General features: G+C 58.7%; 1 protein-coding gene across 1 annotated transcript; it reads right to left on the bottom strand.

Annotated features, from left to right (window-relative positions):
- Nucleotides 1–890: 890 nt before the first annotated feature.
- FUT2 (fucosyltransferase 2 (H blood group)) lies at nt 891–9,090 on the bottom strand. Its single transcript, XM_002723737.5, has 2 exons — nt 8,932–9,090; nt 891–2,390 (listed from the first exon to the last, which is right to left on the bottom strand). Exon 2 carries the CDS (start codon nt 2,386–2,388, stop codon nt 1,345–1,347), a length of 1,044 nt encoding a protein of 347 aa, XP_002723783.2. The 5' UTR covers nt 2,389–2,390; nt 8,932–9,090; the 3' UTR covers nt 891–1,344.
- Nucleotides 9,091–15,807: the final 6,717 nt, after the last annotated feature.

Consider the following 15,807-nt stretch of genomic DNA (forward strand, 5'->3'; position numbering starts at 1 on the left):
GGTGATGGGTTGGGAGGCTGCCTCCATGGGGTGATCTGAGGTGGGGGCACCTCTAAGAAGTGGGGTCTGGGGGCCAGCCCTATGGTGCGCTGGGCTAAGCCACCACTTGTACCAGCATCCCATATGGGCGCTGGTTCCTGTCCCGGCTGCACCACTTCCGATCCAGCTCTCTGCTTATGGCCTGGGAAGGCAGTGGAAGATGACCCAAGCACTTGGGCCCCTGCACCTGCGTGGGAGACCTGGAAGAAGCTCCTGGCTCCAGGCTTCAGATTGGTTCAGCTCTGGCCATTGTGGCCATTTGGGGGAGTGAACCAGTGAATGGAAGACCTCTCTGTCTCTCCCTCTCTCTGTGACTCTACTTCTCAAATAGATAAGTCAGTCTTAAGAAAAAAATGAAGTGGGGCCCAGTGTTGGGGGGTGAAGTCACTGTGGGCCCTGGGAAGCGGTGGACAGAGATCTCACCGGAGCCCTGGGCTCATTCTTGCCAGAGGTTGTGATAAAAAGAGCAAGTCCAGCCCAGCCCCTCCTCCTAGGTGTCCTCTCTCGCTATGCGGCCCCGCCCCCTCACACCTGAGCCCCAACTGCAGAGCTGTGACCTAAATGAGCGTCTCTCCTGGGGCGGGCGCTGTGGCGTGGCGGGCTAAGCCGCTGCTTGGGAGGCCCCCATTGCCTGCTGGAGCGCTGGTTTGAGTCCAGCCCCTGCTCCTGCAGCCTGGGAGGCAGCAGGAGATGCCTCACGTTTTGGGCCTCTGCCACCCATGGTGGGAGACCCGGATGGAGCTCCTGGCGCCTGGCCCCAGCCTGGCTGTTGTGGGCATTTACAGAGTGAATCAGCAGATGGAAGATCTCTCTCCCAATCTCTGTCACTCTGCCTTTCAAATCAATCACTCTTAAAAAAAAAAAAAATCTTTATAAAGTTACTCAGCCCCAGAAACTTTGTTATAGCGACAGAGAACAGACTAACAGAAGGTTTTCCTCAGCTTTCCAAAGGGACCCAGGACGAGAGTGACCCTCTTTTTGCTGCCTTTGGAAAAGGTTTGCATCTGTGTGTGACACCTGGATATGTGGCAGCCCTTTTGGGACCGTGAGTTGAGGAGGCTAAGAAGTCGAAGTTGGCACAGCCAGAAGCTCCATGCAACAGAGCTGCTGGGTTGGTGACCCTGGAGCTGCACCCCCTCTGGGTCCCCCGGGGAGATACTTGGATTGTGCTTGGAGCACGTGGTAGCTGGCACTCCTCTTGTCTGCAGCTCACAGCACTCTTCTGCAAGAAACGGGTCTTGGCCCACGTGACAGTGTGGGCCTCCCATGTCAGAGTGGCCTCAGCGGGCCGGGGACAGGCCAGCGTCAGTGCTTGAGCAATGGGGACAGGTCAGCATTAATCCCCACCCACTCCGGCAGGAAGGCGGCCTCAGGCTTGAAGATTTTGAGGAAGGGAGAGTCGGGCAGGGTGTAGTTGGCCAGGTAGATGGTGTCCCCGCCGGTCAGGTAGGCGGCCCAGATCCCAAAGGTGCCGATGGTCATGACGGTGTGGTTACACTGCGTGAGCAGCGCAAAGTCCTTGGCCGGCGAGCCCTCAAGGCCGTTGCCGGCGAACACCACATCCCCGCGGGAGGCGTCGATGTTCTCCCGGCACCAGGCCATGCCGTTGCTGGTGACCACGAACACCGGGGAGCGGTAGCGGGCCCGGAACCAGTCCAGCGCCTGCTCCAGGTAGCCCCGGTCGGCCACCACGCCCTTCCACACCTGAGGCATGACGCGCACGTAGTCGCCCCGGCGCACATGCACCCCCACAAAGGTGCTGGGCCGGCTGCCGTTCACCCGCAGCCCCCGCAGGAAGGCCTGGGCCTCTTCCCGCACGTGGTCGTGCAGCGTGAACTCCCGCAGGATCTCGTGGCGCAGGTGGTGGTAGAAGGTCCAGGAGCAGGGGTAGCCCGTGAGGCGCACGTAGGGCGCGGGGATGTGGCGGTAGCGCTCCTCCATCCAGTCGTTGAGGTGGTAGTTCTGCCACGGGACCCTGCTGGCCGTGCTGCTGTGCAGCACCGGGAGGCTGATGCGGAAGATGGGGGCCAGCGTGCTGTGCATCTGGGCCGGGATGTAGGCGGGCCGCCCATTCTCCTTGGCCAGGGCGTACAGCGTGGCGTACTCGCCCATCTGGTTCCCCAGGCGGCCTATGGCGTTGATGGTCCACATGCCCCCGAGCGGCTGGCTTGGGGCCCTCTGGCTTGTGGGCCTGAAGGTCACGGCCGGCGTGAGTGCTGGCAGCAGCTCCTCCCACGTGGGTTGAATCCTCACCAGGCGCTGCTGGAGGTGGAAGATGGTGGAGGCGGTGAAGACGAAGAGGATGACGTGGACCATGGGGAAGGCGAAGGGGACCTGGGCGGTGCTCATGGCTGTCAGGGGAGGCACAGCAGGGATGTTAGTTAGCTCTTGGGAACCGGCGTGTGCGGTGTGCACGGGCGCCATGAGGGCGTGCGTGACCACTTGCCAGGCTTGCCTCTAGAGGGTGCATATGGGATGTGTACACCGTGTGTGTCTTTGCGAGGTGAGTATGCCTGCAGGGACCTACGCTGTAGGTACCCGTGAGGGTCCTTTGTGGGGAAATGGGATTCAAAGATCAGAACAGTGTTCTGCAGAAATGTTGATGTCCGTGCATGTGAGGGCATGCAAACGGTTAGTGGAGGATGCATATAATAAGAAAGCAATGCGTTGATTTCCAGATTGCATTAAGGGAAACTTATCTCTCTCTTTTTTAAATGTCTATTTATTCGAAAGGCAGAGGAACACAGGGAGAGAAAGGGAGAGAGGGAGAGAGGGGGAGAGGGAGAGAGAGAGAGAGAGACTGACCTCCCATCTGCTGGTTCACCCCTCAAATGCCTGCAGGCGCTGGGCTGCACCAGGCCAAAGCCAGGAGCCTGGCACTCACTCTGCATCTCCCACACGGGAGACCCGAGTGCTTGCGCCCTCACCTGCTGCCTCCCAGGCACATAGGCAGGAAGCTGGATTGGAAGCAGAGGCAGGACTCAATACCAGGCACTGCAATATGGGAATCAGGCATCCAAAACAGAATCTTTTTTTTAATGTTTTATTTATTTATATGAGAGGTATAGACAGTGAGAGGTTATAGACCTCTCTATAGACAGTGGTAGAGTTATGGACAGTGAGAGGAAGACAAGAGGGAAGGGTCTTCCATCCGCTGGTTCACTCCCCAAATGGCCACAATGGCCAGAGCTGAGCCGATCTGAAGCCAGGAGCCAGGAGCTTCTTCCTGGTCTCCCATGCGGTTGCAGGGGCCCAAGCGCTTGGGTCATCTTCCACTGCTTTCCTAAGCCACAGCAGAGAGCTGGATCAGAAGAGGAGCAGCCGGGGCTAGAGCCAGCACCCAGATGCCGGCACCGCAGGTGGAGGATTAACCTGCACCACAGCACTGGCCTCCAATACAGCATCTTGTCCTGCTCTGCCACAATGCCGGCTCCAAACTTACTTTTAAAATGTATTTTCAATGAGCTTCGTGAAGTGCCCTCACCAACGATGTGTGTGACATGGTATGCATACAAATGAGCAGTGGGTGAAGCCGCCACCCACTACACCAGCACCCATATGAGTGCTGCTTCAAGTCCCGGCTGCTCCACTTCCTATCCAGCTCCCTGCTAATGCATCTGGGAAAGCAGCAGAAGGTGGACCAAGTTCTTGGGCCCTGCCACCCACATGGGAGACCCAGATGGAGTTCCAGGCTCCTGGCTTTGGCCTGGCCCAGCCCTGGCTGTTGTGGCCATCTGGGGAATGGGAAAATCTTTGTGTGAGTGTGTGTGTATCTCCCTCCGAACTCTGCGTGTGTGGGCACACATGTGCACAGACCTTGCACGCGTGCACACTGTGTGTCTGTTGTGGGTGTTGACCGTCTGAGTCTGCCTGCGTGGACATCTCTACACGGGGAAGCAGTTACCTGCGGCTATGATTACTGGCCCCAGTGTCTAGGGACGTCCATCTTGTGTGTGCTCTGCCTCCGTCCCCCTGCAAGGGATAGGTCCCTGCCTATTCAGGGCTCAGCCACTCAGCCTACCTAACCCCCCACCCCGGCCACAGCTGACTGAACTTGACTTTGAAACCTGGCCCCACGGTGGCCCCTGTTCATTGACCACCAGCCTGTACACTGGCCATACATGGGAAAGCTGGATAGGGCCAATACGATTCTCTCTCCTGAGTGTTTTTAACTGAAGACCCTGAAGGCAGCTGGCAGGTGATGTGGAGAGAGGGAGCAGGGGTTGGAGCTGCTGAGGTGGGGGGAGCTGGTAACCCTTGGTAGCCGGAAGGTTCCTGAAGTCCCAGAAAAGCACCCAATATTTGAGTGCCTAAACAACCTGTTGTTTTCAACTCTGGTTACAATAGAAATGAGAGGCCGGCGCCGCGGCTCACTAGGCTAATCCTCCGCCTAGTGGCGCCGGCACACCAGGTTCTAGTCCCGGTCGGGGCGCCGGATTCTGTCCCGGTGCCCCTCTTCCAGGCCAGCTCTCTGCTGTGGCCAGGGAGTGCAGTGGAGGATGGCCCAGGTGCTTGGGCCCTGCACCCCATGGGAGACCAGGAGAAGCACCTGGCTCCTGGCTCCTGCCATCGGATCAGCGCGGTGCGCCGGCCGCAGCGCGCCGGCCGCGGCGGCCATTGGAGGGTGAACCAACGGCAAAGGAAGACCTTTCTCTCTGTCTCTCTCTCTCACTGTCCACTCTGCCTGTCAAAAAAAAAAAAAAAAAAAAAAAAAACAATAGAAATGAGTTCCAGGAGTAGGGTGGACGCACAGAGCAGCCCCTCAGGAACACCGGGACTCACTAGGGCGTCGCTGGAGGTGGCGGGCAGTGTGGACAGAGAACTTGGACCGGCGGTTTTCAGACCCGAGCAGTTCGGCTGCTGCCAGGGACTCCCCACCCCACCCCTCCTTACGAGGCTAAGGCTTCGTCATCGCTGAGGGCTGCATCCGAAAGGGATTGGTGATCCTTGCTGCTCTGGACACACAGCTGGGCTGTGTCACCACAGTCACGACCCAGGTGTGGCCCCCGACAGCGAGGTCAGGCTCTGGGTGCTGGGCAGGGGCAGGAAACCAGCGCCTCCGAGGCGCGGGGCTCTCCCCAGGTCTCGCCAGCCCCCCTACCCCCCGCAGGTGAAGCTGGGGACCCCAGCTGCTCCGCCCCAGCCTCCTCCTCGGGAGCAGGAGGTTTTAACTGTGCCAAACCCTGGAGGCTTTGCTCAAAGGTCATGTCGAGACAAAAGGTTCCTGGATGGCTTGGTCCAAGGCGAGGGTCCTGGGCAGGGTAAGCACGCAGATGGCCACGGGAGAACATTAGCACTAAATCAAGCACGTGTGACCTGGCTGAACCTGCAAAGCTGCCAGAGGCAGGCAGGTGTGGCCCATTAGGCTTATTATGCTTCATAAGATTGGCACAGGACCTCACAATGGCCCCGCTTCCCAGAAGCCTCAGGGCCCGTGGGGATCTTTCGGGAGTCGTAGGAAGGAACCTGGCCTGGGCCACTGGCTCTGAGGCCTTTGCTACGGGTTGAGCCCAGCACGGCTCTCTCCCTCTTTGACTTGACTGAGAGCAGCTGGGAGGCTGAGTTCACCCCAGTCCAGCTCATGTTCCTGGATCCCTCAGTGTTGTCAGAAGACGTTTTGTCCACAAATTCTAAATCAGACTCCTTCCTCATTGCTGCGAAAGTGAATCCTGGGGCCGGTGTTGTGGCACAGCAGGCTAAAGCCGCCACCTGCCACGCTGGTATCCCATATGGATGCCTGTGTAAGTTCCGGCTTCTTCGCTTCCCATCCAGTTCCTTGCTATTAACACATCTGGGAAGGCAGCAGATGATGGCCCAAGTACTTGGGGCCCTGCCACTCATGTAGCAGACCCGGATGGAGTTCCTGGCTCCTGGCTTCCGCCCCAGCCATCGTGGCCATATGGGGAGTGAACCAGCAGATGGAGGACCTCTCTGTCTCTCCCTGTCCCTGTCACTCTGCCTTTCAAATAAATATTTAAGCGAATCTACACGCACCAGGCCAGCATGGAACGCATTCTGTGCGTCACACAGTGGCTGCCATGCTCCCAATCTCATCAGCTGTGGGACGCGGGGCGGGTGACTTTGCCTCTCTGAGCAATAAGTCGAGGCTGGGCACAAACACACAGTGAGCGCTTGCTGCGGCCGCCTACACAGCGGGGGGCTGCTGCTGGGTGTAGGCTCTGGGTCAAGCCCTGGTGGTCTCCACGTTTCTTACTGGGGGTTGAGACAGGCATCTGGACCACAGACCACAGAGCCAGGAGGAATCCCAGGTGACCGAGGCAGCCACAGGCAGCCCCACCCAATCAGGTACAGGTAAAGCAGGCGGCGCTAACTCCAAGGAGTACCCCCCATCCCCTCAATGAATTCAGGGAGAGGTCTGTGAGTCCACCTGCCAGGACTGATGTTTGGGTTATTTAAATTAAAAAAAAATTTTTTTTGGCTGGTACTGCAGCTCAGTAGGCTAATCCTCCGCCTGCGGCGCCAGCACCCCGGGTTCTAGTCCCGGTCAGGGTGCTAGATTCTGTCCCGGTTGCTCCTCTTCCAGGCCAGCTCTCTGCTGTGGCCTGGAAGTGCAGTGGAGGATGGCCCAAGTGCTTGGGCCCTGCACCCCATGGGAGACCAGGAGAAGCACCTGGCTCCTGGCTTCGGATCAGCGCAGCACCGGCTGTAGTGGCCATTTGGGGGGTGAACCAACGGAAGGAAGACCTTTCTCTCTCTCTCTCTCACTGTCCACTCTGCCTGTCAAAAAAAAAATTTTTTTTTTTTTTTGAATCTTGCTGTATGGGACAGAAATGGTAAGATGGGAAATCAAGGGGCGGATTGTAATGAGGTAGCACTTTTTTTTTTTTTTTTAATTTGACAGATAGAGTTAGACAGAGAGAGAGAGAAAGAAAGGTCTTTCTTCCCTTGGTTCACCCCCCAAATGGCCACTATGGCCAGAGCTGCGCTGATCCGAAGCCAGGAGCCAGGTGCTTCCTCCTGGTCTCCCATGGGGTGCAGGGCCCAAGCACTTGGGCCATCCTCCACTGCACTCCCTGGCCACAGCAGAGAGCTGGCCTGGAAGAGGGGCAACCGGAACAGAATCCGGCGCCCCGACCGGGACTAGAACCTGGTGTGCCAGCGCCACAAGGCGGAGGATTAGCCTAGTGAGCCACGGTGCTGGCAAATCTGCTGCTGCTTTCCCAGGCTTCTTAGCAGGGAGCTGGATTGGAAGTGGAACAGCCAGGACTCGAACCGGCATCCATATAGGAGGCTATAGCACAATGCTGGCCCAGGGCCTGCTTCATTCTTGTCTCCCTCTGGAGCTGGGTCCCTGCCAGTATCAGCCTGCCCCTCACTTCTTGTTTCCCCTTGTCAGTGTTTCTGGGTCGGTAAAAAAGTCAACAGAGGCAGACAGGCCCTGTCAACCCATCTCTTACCACAGGGTCCCTGGGCAGGGAACTTTGTGTCCCCTTAAAATTTGTTTGCAGCAAACAGACAAAAAGGCCGGTTTGGCTTGGGTACACAGAGGGGCAGAATGTTCTAGAATAACGTCTCTCTCAGGCCGGCGCCGTGGCTCAATAGGCTAATCCTCCACCTTGCGGCGCCGGCACACCGGGTTCTAGTCCCAGTTGGGGCGCCGGATTCTGTCCTGGTTGCCCCTCTTCCAGGCCAGCTCTCTGCTGTGGCCAGGGAGTGCAGTGGAGGATGGCCCAGGTGCTTGGGCCCTGCACCCCATGGGAAACCAGGAAAAGCACCTGGATCCTGGCTCCTGCCAGGATCAGCGCGGTGCGCCGGCTGCAGCGGCGGCCATTGGAGGGTGAACCAACGGCAAAGGAAGACCTTTCTCTCTCTGTCTCTCTCTCTCACTGTCCACTCTGCCTGTCAAAAAAAAAAAAAAAAAAAAGAATAACGTCTCTCTGCCTCCTTACCTGGGGAGGATGCAGGAGAGGCCCCCACGCTATGAGGCTAAGGCTTGGAGAGAGGTCCCGTGGGCCATGGCCAGTGGCCTTGCGTTGGCTGTGAGACCCTGGACCTGGGTTCTGGGTGTCAGTGTCCCGCCCAGGGACCTGGGTCTTTCCTCTCTGAGTTTCAGTGTCCCACCCAGGAAGCAGAGACGGAGACCCCGCCCCCCTCTGGGGCTGTGTGTGCCACACTGACCCCCAGACTCGGACGCCCTGCACCCACGTTTCTGTCTGCCTTGAGCCAGGTCTCCTCGCCCCCACCGCACCCCGCCCCGCTGACGGCAGTAAGTCAGTGGGTTTCAACAACACCCATTTCACATCAAAGGGGACCGAGACAGGCGCGGGGCCACGTGGCAATGGAGGCGCGGATGCCTGGGTTTGTGGAGTGTGGGGGCCAGGCTGGGGCGGAGCAGGGAGCAGGCAGGGGCAAGAGGAGACTGGAGAGGCTCCTGCCAGCAGGGACATCCTGGCCAAGGCCACAGCCAGGGCCAGAACCCAGGGCTGTGCTGCTCAGTGTGTGGGAGGAGCCCAGGGCACTGTGGCAGGGAAACCCAGCTCCTTACCTGCCCTTGGTTCCGACAGCTGCATCCAGCGGCTGCATGGCAGCGGCGGGGAGGGGGCGAGGGTCTTCCCTGGAGGGGGTGCACGAGGAAGCCGGACCCACACGGGGCCCCCAGCTTCCTGGGAGAAACCCCACCTCCCGCTCCTCAGGAAGGGGCCCCGGCACCTGCAGGAAATCCCCAGCCTCTCTGCCTCCTTCTTGCCCCTCTGGTCCCAGCCCTCTCCACCCCTACACCGAGAGCCAGCTGGCCTGGGGGGCTGAAAGGTGGGTCCTGGCTGCTGGGGGTGTCCACTGCCCCAGCGACTGGGTTCAGCCCCTTGCAGCACTCTGCCCGGTGTGTGAGCCACAGGGGTGATGGGAGAGGCCCGCCACCCCCCCGGCTCTCACCTGGTTGTGGTCGCAGGAAGCGGGGACTTGTTCAGTGGCAGATTGGCTCACTGCTCCCTCCGGGTCTCTTCACCGGGGGAAACAAAGCAGCCGGAGCCCTCCTGCAGGTGTGGCTCCCAAACCCCGCCCAGGATGTCCCTGGTTTCCTAGAGCGGTGGGGCTGGGCAGAGGCCAGGTGAGTTTGGGCCCCTCCTCCTTCCCTTGTGCCTGCTGGGCTGCAAGCCAGGAAGACAGCCTGGAAGGGGCAGAGTCCAGCAGGGCCGGGCTCGTCCTGAGTCTGGGCACAGGCACACTGCAGGGCCCTGAAGGCGTTTATCTGGGGAGGCACCTGTGCCAGACCCCCGTTCCCCCTTGGCAGTAATTTCATGGGGGGTGGGGGAGGCACCCGCGGTAGCCCTGGCGTACGGAAGGGAACCCCAAGCAGAGAGAGCCGAGGAAGTGGCCGAGGCCGCACGGCTGAGGGCGGTGGAAGTCAGGGTCGGGCGCCAGGCAGGTGGGGTCGCGGAGAGCACCAGTAATGGCAGCTCCCGGTTTCCCTTATTCCGAGAAAACGCTCAGGAAATCAGCACCCTGCTCGCACATGCAGTATCACAGGCTGCCGGTCAGGCACAGGAGGGACGCGGAAGGTCACTGGGGAGGAGACGGCAGTGTCGCAGCCACATACCCTGGCCCCGAGGGAAGCAGCAGGAATTCCACTGACCAGCTGTGAATCCCCCTTAAAAACAACAAACAGGGGCCAGCGCTGTGGCATAACAGGGCAAGCCTCTGTCCGCGATGCTGGCATCCCACACGGGTGCCTGTTCGAGTCCCGGCTGCTCCACTTCTGATCCAGCTCCCTGCTATGGCCTGGGAAAGCAGCAGAGGATGGATCAAGTCCTTGGGGTCCCCTGTGCCCATGTGGGAGACCTGGAAGAAGCCCAGCCCCAGCATTGCAGCCATCTGGGGAGTGAACCAGAGGATGGAAGACCTCTCTCTGTGTGTCTCTCCTCCTTTTTCTCTCATTATGCCTTTCAAATAAATAAAAAAATAAAACTTAAAAAAAAAAAACACACACACACATGGGGCTGGCACTGTGGTGCAGCCAGTTAACGCGCTGGCCTGAAGCACTGGCATCCCATATGGGCACCAGTTCGAGACCCAGCTGCTCCACTTCCGATCCAGCTCTCTGCTGTGACCTGGGAAAGCAGAAGATGGCCCAAGTCCTTGGGCCCCTGAACCCACATGGGCGACCTGGAAGAAGCTCCTGGCTCCTGGCTTTGGATCAGTGCAGCTCCGGCCGTTGAGGCCAATTGGGGAGTGAACCAGCGGATGAAAGACCTCTCTCTCTCTCTCTCTCTCTCTCTCTCTCTGCCTCTCCTCTCTCTATGTAACTCTTTCAAATAAAAAAAAAAAATAAATCTTAAACACACACACAAATAGAAACAACCCAAATCAGATCAAGGCTTGCACTCAAACCACCAGTTTCTAGAAAACAGGTAGATAAAGTTTCCTGCGAATGGCAGCTGTGAGCAGGCAGGCAGCGAGTCCCGAGGTGCAGCGGTGTGCAGGACAGAGGGCTTAGTGCCCTGGAGAAAAAGAAACCCAGGGAACGGCGTACAGTACACAGGGCGGGTTCTGGGCTTCCGGGCACGGGCGTGGATTTTCACCTCTCTGGTATCTGCACGATGGTCAAAAGTCACAGGAGTGTGGGGCAGTTCTGCTGATGTGGCTCCTGCCATCCCCCGTCCCTGGTCCCCCAAGTGCTTTGGTAGCCTCTCAGAGTCCCAGAAGGCCCCACGGGGACGGCACCCCCAGAGTGCTGCTGCCCTAATGCCCTAAGTCCTCCACCCTCGGGGCAGCACTTGGGGCGCAGTGGTTACGAGACACTGCCATCTCCAAGCACCCCTGCTTCCAGTCCTGGCTAGTCCACTTCCCAGCAGCTTCCTGCTCACGTGCCTGGGACACAGCCATGATGGCTCAAGTACCTGGGCCCCTGCCACCTACGTGGGACACCCTGGCTCCTGGTTTCAGCTTCGCGCAGCCCTGGCTTTTATGGGCACTGGGGGAATGAACCAGCAGATGGAAGATCTCTTTCTCACATTCTCCCTCAGTCGCTCTTTTAAGTAGATGAAAACAAATAACTAAACTTCATTAAAAAAAAAAAAAAAAGCCCTTTGCTCTCCTGTTTCAGAACCAGTGCTGTGTGGGGAAGCTGACAACCAGCTCTCCTGGGAAATGCTCGGGCTGGAAGTGTCTGAATACGCCCGCCAGAGCCAATTCCAAGCTCCCAAGGTTACCTCGTGGGACATGGGACTGGAACAAGGTGTGCAACAGGACCATGCTGTATGAGGAGGCTCGTTGCGGGGGAACCCCCAGGTGGTTCACTCCCCAGATGCAGGAGCTGCTGCTGGGTGTCCAGCCCAGAGACTCTGAGTGGACATCTCAGCCACTGAGCTCAACGCCTGCGAGGCCCCTGCATAATAGCCTGCCGCCCTCCAGACACAATGAACGCAGGTAACCTCCAGAGGTGCATTAGTGTAAGTGTAGCAAGACAACCAGGGCAGGCTGGATTTGCAGATTTGGTCCCGATACAGTGTATTCAGCTGTGAGTGCTATGGGGTTAGATAAGTGCTGAATGTAACCAGTAGCTTGCAACATTCCCAGCAAGCCAGCCATCAGCCCTCCTGGGAGGTGCACCCTCCATAGCTCAATAGGAAAATCACAGAACGGTGTGGATGGACTCCCCTCCCCCCAACCTGCCCCTCTGATTCCCAGGAGCCTCTGTCCCATCCCTGTCTCCCTGTCCCTCCCAGGGCCTCCTGGCTCTCCCGCCCCGGAGCTGGAAGGATCACTCCCATCTCTCAGATCTGACGGCCACTGCCTGGCCCTGGGCTTCCACCGGACTGAGCTCACCAGGAACTGGCTGTCCCAAGGGCCGAGGCTGTGTTCCCGGCCCCTCAGGGCAGGCGTGGAGAGAGTGGGTCCCCAGATCCAAGTCAGGGCAATGGATGTCCAACAAACGCACTTGCCGGTCGAGCCAGCTCGGAGCAACAGGCTCCGGAAAGAGAAATGCACAGAGAAGGAGGGGCAGCAGAACAAGAGTAAGAGACGCAGGTCGTCTCCCTTACGTAGGACTGCCATGGAGGGCTTCCAGGAGGGGGTGGCATCCAAGCTGAGACCTGAAGGGCACTCTCCTGCGAAGAGTCAGCTCCCAGCTGTGCCCCTCTGCCCGGCCAGCTCCTCAGGTGCTGTGTCACTCAGCGCTCTGTCCTTGGGGCTGTAACAAGTGCCTGAGGCAAGCCACGGTGGGAAGGGTTATTCTGATGCACTGTTCTGCAGCCCTAATGGCTCAGCCTTGGGCGCTGCTAGGGGTTGGCAGTGGCGGAGCCTGAGGCATAGGGCGTGGCTGGGCCTAACCAGCTCCTGTAGCCTCCGGGGTGGCGCCGTAGGGATGCTGTAGCATAACAGGTAAAGCTGCCACCTGCAGTGGCTGCATCCCCTATGGGCACCGGTTCGAGTCCCAGCTGCTCCACTTCCGATCCAGCTCCCTGCTAACCTGCCTGGGAAAGCAGTGGAAGATGGCCCAAGTCTTTGGGCCCCTGCACCCATTTGGGAGAAGCTCCTGGCTCCCGGCTTCAGATTGGTCCAGCTCTGGCCCTTTTTGGGGAGTGAACCAGCAGATGGAAGATCTCTCTCTCTCTCACCCTCACCTTGCCTTTCAAATAAATAAGTAAATATTAAAAAAAAAAAAAAAAAGGCATTGAGCCTCCTGCTGCCTGGACGCCATTGCTGGATCAAGTCTCTGTCCTGCCAGTGTCTCTGCGTGACCCAGTCCTGTCCAGGCCAGAACAGGATCAAGGTCAGGGTGTGGCCCTGGTCTGTCCACAGAACACAGCACGCATTGTTCTGCACCAGGAAGAGGAGAACTGCAGGGACTGTGATTTCCGGAGTCAGGAGCTTCACGCGGGTCTCCCCCATGGTGCAGGGGCCCAAGCACCGGAGCCATGTCCCACTGCTGCAGAGGATCCCACCCGGGGGTCCCTCCCCCACAGAAGGGTGCTCCCCGCTCTGTGGGTGACGACGGTGAATGCTCACTGCCTGGCTCCACGGGCCGGGCATCTTTATAAAACAAATACCAGTCTATGGAGACATAATGTGCAGACTACACATCCTACCTGTTTGACACGTACAGTTCCATAGGGTTTAGTATGTTCACGGAGCTGTATGTGCCGCACCACAATCCACGAATAACATGTCCACCAGCCCCCGGCTGCGGCCTGAAGGTCATTGCTGGAAACTAATCCCAGACTCGACAGGGTTGAGAGGTGGGGCCCTTCCCGGGTGGTTGGCGGTGCTGGTGTGCTGGCTCAGCAGGGTAAGCCTTTATACCACCTGGAGTGCTGGTTAGAGTCCCTGATACTCTGCTTCTGGTCCAGCTCCCTGCTGGGAGACGGCAGGAGATGGCCCAAGTACTTGGGTTCCTGACACCCATATGGGAGACCTGGATAGAGTCTGTCTGTCTCTCTCCTCCTTTCAAATAAAAATTAATTCATTAAGGAAAACAGGGGTAGCAGATAAAGATGCTGCCTGTGTTGCCAGGAACCCATCTGGGCACGGGTTTGAGTCCTATCTGCTCCACTTCTGATCCAGCTCCCTGCTAATGGCCTGGGAAAAGCAGCAGAGGATGGCCCAAGTTCCTGGGCCCCTGCACCTGCATGGGAGACCCGGATGCAGCTCCTGGCTCCTGGCTTCAGCCTGGCCCAGCCTTGGCCATTGGTCATCTGGAGAGTGAACCAGTGGATGGAAGACCCCTCTCTCTACATAACTCTGACTTTCAAATAAATAAAAATTGGGAAAAAAAAAAAAAGAAAGAAAACCAAGACACTCCCCATTTCCTGTCCAAATCCTCCCCCCCTCCCCTGCCCCACATGCTTTCTGTGTGGACATTTCTTACAGCGTGTGGTTCTGTGGCCAGGCAATATTTGAACGCTCAGAGAGGTCAGGTCACTTGGCTGGAATCACACAGCTAATGATCGTGGGAGCCTGGCATGGGCAGCTGTGTCCAGGGCGTGTGCCCGTCGTCACCGCCCAGTGGACGAGCCCATCCCATGCTGGGTTTTGTGAATGCAGTGAAAGCCAGGCTGACTTTCCTCGCTACTGGAGAGGCGTCTTGCAGGTGACCAAGCCTGTGATGTAACTAAGAATCACAGAAGAACTCGTTCAGCGAACCCAGCCTCGCCTCCCCACCCCACTCCCAGCTCCTCTCGTGCAAGCCAAAGGGGGTTGCACACAGACAGCCCACTTCCGGTGGAGCTCCACCCCGGAGAGTGACCACAGGGGCCCAGCCCCCCAGCCAGAGCGGTGCAGCTGGCGAGGCCGAGCTCCCTCTGGGAGGACGACTCTCGGGCAATCTCAGGGGGTTTCTCGGCCATTTCTGCAAAAGCAGCTGGGTCACTCCAGGGCCACCCCTGCATAGCTCTGGCACCTGTCCAGGTCCAACCAGACTCACACCCTGCTTGAGTCAGCCCCGGCGTTCCCTTCCTGGAGACTTGATTTCCTCCTCTTGCCTGGAACACAGGCAAGGCCAACAGAGCCCTTTAGTCCCCAGTCTGCCTGCTAAGCCACCGTCTGTCATGCGGTGGCTGTGCAACCCACTCCGCTCACGTACGGTCACACTGGGCGGCTGTCACGAGGGACCCCAACAGGAAGCCACTCCGGCTCTGCCTCTGGCCCGCCATGGCCGTGCGGCCAGCAGTCGCGGTGGATGAAGGGCCCACCCTGCTTCTGGGTGACCTCATTATGAGTGGACCTGCAACCCGTCCTGTTTCCCAATAGGGCACCATTCCTGCGGGCCTGGGGCTTAGGGCTTTCGCGCAGGGATCCAGAGGGGTGGACTTCAGAAGTGTGTCCAGGCCTTGTCTGGGGGAACCGCCAGGCTTCCTTCTCGCCCCTCTGGTGACAGACATGGCGGGAGGAGCATCTCGGGGGAGCTGGCCAACTTCTGCTTGGGAACCAACAAAGGGTAAGGCGCTCAGCAAATATTTATTGAATGGATTTAGTGCAATTTATTGGTGGCAGCTGGCCTGGACAAAAGCAGCTCACTTCCTCCTTCACACAGGGAGGCAGCGCTAGGTTCCCCTGGCAGTCATGCCAGACAGAGCCAAGCACCGTGTAGGCCGTGACACCCCCCACCCCATTCCCAGCAGCCAGCCCTGTTCCAGGTCTCGCCCTCGGCACCTGTGGCTCCCCAGGAAGTATGAGAAGGAAGCAGGACAGCGAAAGGGTGCCCAGCTCCCCACCCCAGCAGCTCCTGGCTTTGTCCTCCACCCCATGTCCACGAGAAACATCCTGCCTTCTGATCTGGGAACCAACAAACCCTCATCCCGCCAAGCAGGGACGAAATGCAGCTAGTGGCTCAGTGTGGGTGCCAGGTGCCCACGCAGGAACTTCCCATAGCATAATACCAGTGCTGGCATTGGTCAAGTGCCCACGCCGGGCAGCAGGAGGTAGGTGCAGAGGTCTGGGTAAGATGTGGGGAGACCCAGGAGAAGGTGCAGCTCTTCCCTCCCGTTTCTGGGCCCAGCCCCACAGGAATTCAGAGGGCGAGGGGGCCCACGGGTGTCACCCATCAGCATCTTGGGGCACAACGCAAGGTGGAGAAAGTTGGAGATGAGATTTGGAGCAGCAGGGAGCTGGCACGCGGGTGACGTGGCTGCTGTCTGAGGTCTCCTTGACAGGGGGCAGGGTCAGGTCCCGGATTCCTCTCCCTGGAAGGGGTAGATTGGGAAGAGATCCAGGCTGAGGGAACTACGAGAGGCTGGTTCTGAAAATGGAGGGGAAATGTACGGAGGGTGGACAAGTGCTCGACTCCGGGAAGGGCTGGGCCTTTACGGCTGA

The sequence above is a fragment of the Oryctolagus cuniculus genome, chromosome 18 (genome assembly GCF_964237555.1).
Source record: "Oryctolagus cuniculus chromosome 18, mOryCun1.1, whole genome shotgun sequence".
NCBI classification, from domain to species: domain Eukaryota; kingdom Metazoa; phylum Chordata; class Mammalia; order Lagomorpha; family Leporidae; genus Oryctolagus; species Oryctolagus cuniculus.